The 10,384-nt window shown below is 41.6% G+C and overlaps 1 protein-coding gene across 1 annotated transcript; it reads left to right on the top strand.

Annotated features, from left to right (window-relative positions):
• The first annotated feature begins 6,689 nt into the window (after positions 1–6,689).
• mchr1a (melanin-concentrating hormone receptor 1a) lies at positions 6,690–10,266 on the top strand. Its single transcript, XM_061680302.1, has 3 exons — positions 6,690–6,747; positions 8,444–9,527; positions 10,211–10,266. Exons 1-2 carry the CDS (start codon positions 6,693–6,695, stop codon positions 9,454–9,456), a joined length of 1,068 nt encoding a protein of 355 aa, XP_061536286.1. The 5' UTR covers positions 6,690–6,692; the 3' UTR covers positions 9,457–9,527; positions 10,211–10,266.
• The last annotated feature ends 118 nt before the right edge of the window (positions 10,267–10,384 follow it).

The raw sequence follows: 10,384 nt of genomic DNA, 5'->3' as shown, positions 1-10,384 counted from the left end.
AAGACAATGATGATGATGATGATTTTGCTTTAACTGATTTGTTTCCTGATTCAGATGATTACGATGTTTAAACTACAACATTCATGTATGACAAACTTACTCTGAGTATAAATGTATTTGTTTCATAAAAATGATTCGACAGTTAAAAAATCGAAATGAAGTGACTGTAAGATGATATGAGAATTTGTGCAAATACTTGATAAACAGGAGGGAAATGTTGGATATATTGTAGAAGTTATCATTTATTTGCTTAGCTTGCATTAGTATTATGGACAATGTTTAGAAAGAAAGATGTCTCGCCTTCAAGAAGATGACTCAGCAGGAATCATCTGAGAGAAGGACGTGGCCGGGACGTGGCAGGTGTTGGTGCCATGTTTTCACCTTGAAACCCTCCCCTTAGTGTGTTGTGTCTTGTAAACTTAGAAACCTCCCTATTTTCAAATAAATGCAGGAGCGACGGGAGAGATTGTTTAGAGCGTGTTGAGAGGCTGTAATCTGAACAATCTCCCATGCGCCCTCCTCATGAGAAAAAGAAACCAGCGTCTTCATTCCTTTTGTGTCTATTTTTTATAATGTTGGGCAAGATAAATCCAACACCTTTGTAAAAGACAAATGGTAGAGACATAATTACTATCCACAAAGTACTGATATTCAGTACATCAACAATAATCTACAGTAATTCTTCGCATCTAACACAGATGCCAAGCTAATTTTCTTGCGTTGTAGCATTAAGTGTATATCAGTGACAATAAAGGTGGTGTTCGGTTCTTTACAAAGATAATGGTCAGTTTTGATAGACACTGTCAGCGGTATTAATTTAACAATATTTTGGTTGTATCTTGCAGTGGTGCGGTTGACGATACTGAAAACGGTCCAGTTAATACAGATTTTATGAGGGCCGTGGTTAGACCCTAAAACATATTATTTGCATAAAACCTTACTTCATTTTGCTATGTGAGAGGGGCAAAATATTAGAAACAGCTGTCAGCATGGTACAGCGTAGTTCTACGCCACAACGGTCATAAACACAGTGTCAAATAAATCCCTTTCTGACAGTGTCAAGCATCATTTGTATTGTAAAAGCACATAGCCGTCGGATTGGATTGGATTAGATGGTGCAGGTGCTGTGGCTAGTGAGCTGAGAAGAATTCGCAATACATTTGGGACCGGAATCGGCCAAATCAAATACATTTACTCTGTGTTGTCTGAATCACAAAGTAGAATTGATTAGAGCTAGGTTATTTGTGGCCCCCATACTGTTGCGACCCTTTCCAAGATCGGACGAGATGAGGCGGTCTCATTCCAGTATGGCCGCAAGCCACAGTTCACTTGGCACAGCTCAGTGGGACGACGACTAGCCTATCCATTGTGTATGTGAAGCTTGCGCGGACGGGGTCGGTTCCTGCTGTGAGGGAATGCATACTTAAATCCACTGCCAGCCTTCCCAGTTAACATGGATATTTGACTTCTAAAGCCGTCAATGGCAGTGAATGTGTTTAATTGAAACTGAAATTTTGGTGGTGTCAGCACACATAGAGCGGGACTTGTCTACATGCCAGCGGTACACAGACAGCCTGTAGAAAAGGCCCCAAAGCCATTCATTGTTAGGGAAAACATGTTTGTGTCCATAATGAAGGCGCTTTCATTTGTATATTTGTTATATGAACTTTGTATGTCAGGATCAGCGTAAACCGAGGAGCCCCTGTAGCGGATGCAAGTGGAGGAAGGTGCGAGCCACTCTGAATTTTCACTTTGAATCCTGTGAGACTGATGCAAGCGCATGCATCACTGCCAGGAGTTGTTTATCCTTATCCTCCCAGCCCGTGATTATCAAGCAGAAATTGTGCTCCAAAAAAATATTCAGGGAAGAAGAACGCAAACAAACAATGCGGTTTTGTGTTGGGAGTTTTTATACAATGAAATCTGTTAATAATATATATATATATATATATATATATATATATATATATATATATATATGTATATATAAATCAGATACCTTACAGTATTTCCTCATTGTGCATGGACAAACATCAAATTCTTCAGCAGTTTACCATTGACTTTTATTTTAATCTCCAATCTCGAGTTGCACACGATGCAAGAGCACAAGAGCATTCAATGACATTGATTTCCAGATTGACCTTTATCCATCTTAGTCCAAACTGAACTGTGAGGTAAATGTCACATTTCAATTGGGACTCTCTGGCAAGAGGCGATGCGGGTTGAACCTGAACAAATGTGACATTTGAACCGCTAGCAAGGCACACGTCAGGGACATCGGCGGCTGATCGAGACAAGAGTCAGCTTCGAGGATCTGGGCTTTGGGTCACAACGATCCAGAGATCAGACGATCAGTCAATACATACAGTGGCGTCTCGAGATACCAGATGAAATCGTTGCCGGTGAAATAAATGGAAATGCCTTTAATCAGTTCCAGCCTTTCTCCAAAGAACAACAAAAATTGTTGTCAGATGTATTTTTAATGAGGAAGGCACTCCATAATACTGCACTTGATAAAAATATACAGTAATGACACAAGTAGAGTGCGCTCCGGTGGCTGACAACTCACACGTGGCACTTTGACATCACTTTCGGCCAACATGGCGCCTCTCTTACGTCGATTGAATATCTTTTAATTCTCATTCCACAAATGCAATATTAATCAGAGTGCCGTATGACTAGTTCTGACACATACATTGAATTTAAATATTTTTGTGGGGTCAAGTCTTAAACCTCTGATCCTAGAATCGGCACCTGACAACCATCAAGTGAAATGAAATGGAATGAGGCCTGATCTTCAGCTCCGAGGCATCGCTTGCTTTCATCCCAGACTTATGTTATGAGCGTTTCTATTCACGGCTGCTGCATTTTATTTGTATTTTTATAACATGTAAGCAGGCACAATTGACGCGCTTCCAGCCATTTGGAAGGTTTGGATGGTACATTTTCAGAACCGCTAAAAATAATTACAATCCTGCAGAGTGGCAACACTTCTAAATCTTAATTCGATATGTGTGGGGATGAATGTTAAAAGTTTTGGGAATTTTTCTTGTTTCCAGGCAAAGACTCATCCACCCAAAGAAGCAACTCTCTGTATAATCCATCTACATTTAGCATTATTGTCACTGCAGAGGCAGACATTTTAATTCAGCGCTTATAATGAACGATTGATTCAATGTTTTATTTCGAACATGCAGAACAAAAAAAAAAAAAAAAAAATCAATTACACTATAACTATCCCGTACTGAATCGCCATGTTTAGGATACTGGTATGAAGAAGTATCGGTAGGCTGAAGTGAAAAAAATTATTCAAAACATACTCCTTCATTATTACCTAACATAAATTATCCATCAAGAAGTGTAATCTGATATACAATAATTCCAAACGCCATTGCTGGGATTACGTTCCAGACTAACCCTAACCACAATAAGTGGGGGAAAAAATAATAATAATAATTTTACAGACAGTTTAAAAAGATAGACTATTAACTGTGTTAACACTTACAAAAACAAAAAAAAAAAAAAAAAAAAAACAAATCTGCGATATAGCGGGACCATGAACCACGATACAGCAGGGGATTACAGGATATAATATATGCACAATTTCCACATATATACACACACAAAACTATACACTTACTGTACTCATCAGATGAAAATGAATGGCAATCAGAATAAAAGGCGTTGCAAAATCAAAAAAATGTGTGTGTGTGGCATTACAAGGGAAATGTGAACAGCCTTGTGTGTGTGTGTGTGTGTGTGTTGCTGATAATCGCGCGTGTGACACATAATGGCTAATTTGAAATAAAATGTTCATATCAAGTGTGTTGCACGGAACGCGCGATCTGTTTAATATTACTTTTTGTTCACTGGGGGGAAACTTCTGCCTGATAGAAATCTTGGCCGACAAAGACAAAGCACACGCGCACGTTGACGCAAGCGCAACACAGGAGTGAGACTTCTCACGCATTTTAAGTGATGTTGCTAAGCCTCCGTTTCATCCTGTCATCAGCATACGTTTTTAATAAGCATGAGACAGTCCACTCGGGGGGGATGAACGAGCTCAGAATTTTTGTGGCTGACGCAAATCAATTCATTGATGTCGTTGGTATTTTTATTGCTATTTTTTCAGTTGACAACTTGCTGTAACGCCTGCCCTCCTCCTGAAAATGAATCACATTAGTTTCTATCCAAAAAATGAGCCAAAACTCCTTAAAATGCGGACAATGTGTGGTACACTTAAAATGGGGTCAGATACATTAATAGATCATCCGGGTACAAAGACACTTCATGTACCCGACCACCTCTCTGGGTTCCATTTTTTGATGGCTGTGATTTAAGCGGAATATATAACGATTCTATGGCCAGAGCAATTAATAAGGTGGCGAGAAAATCCAAAACGTTTGCGCACGTTCAGCATGATGAGATACATAAAACCCAAAGATTTTAGATACATACATAAAACCCAAAGATGTCCAAATACATTGACGCTAGTGAGAACGGCTACGGCAATTTCGTGCCTGAGACTGGGAAAGAGGTATTCGTATGGTCAGAAAGCTGTTGAACTCAACACTTCATCAGCAAACTATGGACTATGAAGAACTGCAAACCCCCCCCCCCCCCCCCCCCCCCAAAAAAAAAAAACCTAATGATCTTGAACCCTTGACTCTAAATCACATCCTCTGGTTTAAAATCAAATCTGGGTTTTGTTGAGAAGAGTGACTGATAAATCAAACGACAATGGAGGCAAGTTCATTGCTCCCCAACACACTGGCCAACCACAGTGATCATTTTAGGGGCAATGTGACGATTTAGACGCTGGGCATAATTTGTAATATACTTAAAATAGTTTCATATGATTCGACAATAGGGTTAAGGCAAATGCACTCCAATACATTTTGTATGTAACTTGCCCAACACTTCACTTTTAGTGAAAGGAGGTGATTCTTATTTGTGGTGCGCAGTGGTGAAAAGACGTAGCAATCGTAAGTAACAAGTCTCAAGATAAGCGCTAAACATTCAGGAATTAAGCCGAGATAGTGACAAAGTATGATGGATGGGCTTTCATTTGGGGACAGGGAGAAAAAAATGTCTCTGCTGATAAAGAGGAAGGAGAAATCATGGACCTGTTCACCACATGCCAGATGTATAATTAAAAGCATTGCTTAACAGAAGACAAGGAAACTGGTGGTGTGTCTAAATCAGTGTTTGCCAACCTTAAAAAAATCACATGGCACACCACAAAACAAAATTGTCACAAAGTGTATGGATACTGAAATTGTCTCAATTTACGCACAAATTGACTGACAGTGAAATTCGGGCCAGTTTTCTTTTTAAACATAAAGCTGAGGTACAGACCAAGTCCGAAACCTTGATGTGCTGATAGATTTCAGTAGTCCTATCAAATCAATCATTAAAACAGCCTTCTACAAGCTGAAGAACATATCCAGAGAGAAGGCTTGCATGTTCCAAGCAGACCAGGTGAAACTCATCCGTGCTTTTATCTCAAGTAGACTTGACTATTGTAATGGTCTTCTGAATGGTCACCCCCCCCCCCCCCCAAAAAAAACATTAAACAGCTGTATCTCATTCAGAACGCTGCAGATCAGGTTTCGGACCAGAATGAAGGGATCAGAGCATATTACTCTAATTCTAAAGTCTCTACTCTGACTCCCAGTCAGCTATAGAATTGACTTTAATGTTCTGCTACTGGTCTACACATTTCTGAATGGGTTAGGTTCTGAATACATAAAAGAAATGCGAATGGAATATAAACCCAGTGAGGCTTTGAGATCTACAGACTCAGGTCAGATAGTGGAGCACAGAGTCCAAAACAAACATGGTGAAGCAGCATTTAGCTATTATGCTGCACACAAATAATGGAATAAATTGCCAACAGAAGTCAAGTGAGTCCCCACTGTCAATGTTTTTAAGTCCAGGTTAAAAAACACTCTTTTTCTCATGTTTATGATTGAGAATTGTCCTCTTTTTTTTGAAATTATCTTTCTTGGACTGTACGTTTTTAGTAATTTTAGTCTCTTTGTTTTAAAATGCTTTTAATCTGTCTTTCATTTTTCTGTCCTTTCTTATCCTTAAATGTTTTTTTGCTATTTGTTTCCAAATGCTTTTAATCATGTAAAGCACATTGAGTTACCTTGTGTATGAAATGTGCATACTTTTTTATAGTTAGGTACTTTTATACAGGAATTTTGTTTTGAAAAATGCATTCCCATTGTGAACAAAATGCGTTTTAGCAATTGAGCAACACGGTGTCGGAATACTTGGATCATTCAACACATTGTATGAACGGAAAGGAAGAAGATTTTGTGATGATTCGAATGTGAATGAGGAGAACTTCAAGCTACTTCTCGTTTTTTTTTATGTGATTCATACTTTGTTCATTTAAAAAAAAAAAAGAAAAAAAAGTCTTGAATCTGATTTTCATCGGGCGTGCGTGTGCAGAGACAACAGCGCCACTGGGCGGTTCTGAAAGAGAGCAAGCGAGGGCGCGAGAAAGAGAGAGCGAGGCAATGTGTGAGCACCGAGCAGCCTCATCCTTTGAGTCCTCGCCGCAACTCCAACTGAGCTCTTGGATTAACTATGAGAAACGACTCCTGTGTATGAACTGCATTTTTCTTTGACATTTTCTTTATCTTACCTGGTGTAGCGCGCTCACACTTGGGAGATCAGCGATGGATTTCCTCAATGAGTCCAATTTCTCTCTAGGATACATCAATGCAACATTAGGTGGGTGAACAACCAGTTATTTTTTTGTTTTTCGTATCGTTCAAGCATGTTTTGTCTTTCTTTCCATCTAAAAAAACCAAACAAACAAACATGCTTTCATTTTCCTACAGCTGCATCACAACATCCCTAATATAGAAGAGAAACATCACCATCCGTATCACATCTTTTTTGTTGCGTGTGGTAAGTTTATCTTCATTGATGTGACTTTTGTGTCCATCTTGTGCACTTTTGTTCTTGACGTCAGATATAGCAGAACTACTCTTAGTTTGTTTCCAACTGACTGATTCCCCTGTAATATCCGACCTCATTCGAAAATCCGATCGCGTCAGCTTGAGTTGCTGCCAACAACCCTGTTCAAATCCCGCCTTTGCTTTTCTGCTTCATTGTTCAACCGACTCTTACCACTGGAACTGTGCATTCGAAATTACAGGCCTGTCACTGCAATGTTGAAAAAAAACCTGATCCCAGTAATTTCAGGGACTTTCGCCCCATCTCTCCAGTTCTCTGTCTCCCGCTTTCTCTCTCTAATCACGACACGATTATCGAATTAAAGACTCAATGAGACACAAAAACACAGTATAACAGCATGCAACTGTGCCATGTCCACCATCCAGAGCAATTCAGAATCAACTTTTGTTCAAGCCTGTGAGAACATATTTTAGATATGATTGAGGAAAGAAAACTGTCCAGCAGCCAATATAGTTTAAATTACATTGGAAAGCGCTAGTGATTCTGATGAGATTGACATAGCAGCACAGAGTCTGAAATCTGATTGGACAAACAATCAACACATTAAAAGCAGCGCAGCCAAGAAAAATGCTAGGAAATAAAGAGAATGGACTGTTGAGAATAAATAAATACCATTTCATGGAACAAATATTGGAATTTTAGTTCTAAATTTAGGTCAGAGCTTCTGATAGTGTTTAGACCACCAGAGAAGGCCTCGTTGGCCCTGAATGCTTACCAGTTGTTTAACACCACTTCACACCCGATGCTCCTCAGTATGATCTCCTTCATTAGCCCCATAGTTGAAATCTTTTAAATGTAACCCCCTCTTCATTTATTGCAGGAGTTCCCCAAGCCTCTGTATTGGGGCCTCTTCATCACTTACTTCCCCTTGGCATTTTCCGCAAATGTGATTTTCTTTTCCACTGCTTCGCGGTGGACACCCAGCTGGCTACTCTCGCTCTACTCCTCTTCGCGTTGCTTCAGGTTCAATAGCCTCAAATCAGTTGGTGTGCTCCGCACTTGCTTAAACAACCAAGGTAACTGCGCTTTCCCAACAGTTGCCTTCAAATTGTGGGAGGTGTGCGGAGGTAGGTGGTGTATTGAGCTTTTCAGGAGGCAGTGGAAAATTTCACAAAAGACTTGAAGATTTGGCAAAACAGGATAATCAACCAGGATAATCTTCGATAAATAGACACTCGGTCCTTTGCTGACTTTGATTTCAAGGGAGGGAAAATGCAAAAATTGGGGCCAATTGTTGGGTTACGGTTAACCACCACATGGCTGCTATTCTCGTCCACAGTCACATTACCTTTCGGTAAATCGCTCTCATTTTTGGCCTGAATGAAATCAGAATCGCTAAATTCTTATCAATACCCACTCCTAGCGATCACATGTAGCAGCCCATTCCGGTAAAATTTCCGTTCCAATGAGCGCGTTTGTCCTATCCGCTGCTTTGTTGTGTCTCCAGCTGTGGACAGTCCTACTCACTGCAGCACCATCCTGCTGGTCATCTTCGGCGTCATCTTCCTGTTCGGCATCCTGGGCAACGGCATCGTCATCTACACCATCATGAAGAAAACTAAGTGTTGCGCCAAGCAAACCGTCCCGGATGTCTTCATCCTCAACTTATCGATCGTGGACGTGCTTTTCCTGCTCGGAATGCCATTCCTGATCCACCAGTTGCTAGGCAACGGCATGTGGCGCTTCGGGGCCACCATGTGCACGGTCATCACGGCGCTGGACTCCAACAGTCAGATTGTGAGCACGTACATCCTCACGGCCATGACGCTGGACCGCTACGTGGCCACGGTACATCCCATCCGCTTCAACTACATCCGCACGCCGTGCGCGGCCTCCCTCGTCATCGCCGTCGTCTGGGCTCTGTCGCTCATCACCATCATCCCCGTGTGGATGTACGCCGGCCTCATGCCCCTACCCGGCGGACTGGTGGCCTGCGCCTTGCTCCTGCCCGACCCCGTCACCAACACGTACTGGTTCACGCTGTACCAGTTCTTCCTAGCCTTCGCCATCCCTCTCGCCATCATCTGCAGGGTGTTCTTCAAGATCCTGCAGCACATGTCCACCAGTGTGGCCCCGCTGCCCCAGAGGAGCCTGAGGTTCCGCGTCAGGAACGTGACGCGCATGGCGGTGGCCATATGCTTGGCCTTTTTCATCTGCTGGGCCCCCTACTACATCCTGCAGCTGGTCCACCTGGGCGTGCAGAACCCCAGCGTGGCTTTCTCCTACGCCTACAACATCGCCATCAGCATGGGCTACGCCAACAGCTGCATCAACCCCTTCCTCTGCATCGTCCTTAGCGAGACCTTCAAGAGGCAGTTCCTCCGAGCCGTGCGGCCGGCCGACAGGAAGTTCAACGTCAACTCCAGCACCGCCGGCAGCGTGAGCATGAGGATTGTGCCCGAAGGGGCTCACCTGGAGCCAGCAGCAAGGGAGATGCCTTCGAGTGTTGCGCCGCCGTGAAGCAACCACGCTTCCCCCATAGAAAACTATCGCTAAAGATCCATTCATCCATTTTTCCTACCTTAGTCAAGGTGAGCTGGAGTCTATTCTTTGGGAGAAAGGCAAACAGCACTCTGTATTGTTAGCCATTCAATGACAGCGCACTCATTTGGATAAAACATGATCAGTGTTTGTCTTAAACTGATTTATTACGGTCCTGCATGGAAAGAAATTATGCTAACAATAGGGTGTTGGACAGAAAGTATATTGAATACTACATTATCTAAAATGCCTCATCAACAAGATTGCTTTGAATATATTTCCATCAATGTTTATCCAGGTCCTCGTGGTGGTGCATTGTTTTGTTTGTCTCGTATTTGCATAACAATACTTTCAAATCATTACAAAACACTGCAAATCTCACTGAGGAGAATTAGGGCCACCATGGAAAGAAAGAAAAAAAATGCTACAAGTATGTAATTTTGAAAGATATAAGGCATAAAATAGAAGAATATTTGTAGTTTATGACACGAAAGTTGCAATGTAATTTTTTTTCAACAAATAATGTTACAGAATTAATATATGACAGGTCTCTTGAGCAGTCAGTGGCAGTGACGTAGAATGTTGTATTTGAGTTTGAATAACATTTTGACTTTCACATAAAATTTTGACAATTTTTGTAAAACAAACTTTTTCAAATCAAAATGACATTTATTGCGTAATATTACAAATTTGTCACCATTTTACATTATCTTTTTGTGTGGGTCTAATCCAGTGATTTCCAACCTTCATGGAGCCAAGGAATGCAGCCCTTTGGGGGGCACACGCCAGTGCAAAGTGTAGGCCGGTCCCAAGCCCGGATAAATGCAGAGGGTTGCGTCAGGAAGGGCATCCGGCTTAAAACTTTGCCAAACAAATCTGAGCGTACATCCAAAGAATTCCATACCGG

The sequence above is a fragment of the Phycodurus eques genome, chromosome 6, assembly GCF_024500275.1.
Source record: "Phycodurus eques isolate BA_2022a chromosome 6, UOR_Pequ_1.1, whole genome shotgun sequence".
In the NCBI taxonomy this organism is placed as follows: Eukaryota; Metazoa; Chordata; class Actinopteri; order Syngnathiformes; family Syngnathidae; genus Phycodurus; species Phycodurus eques.
This window is presented reverse-complemented; position numbering and strand designations above follow the sequence as displayed.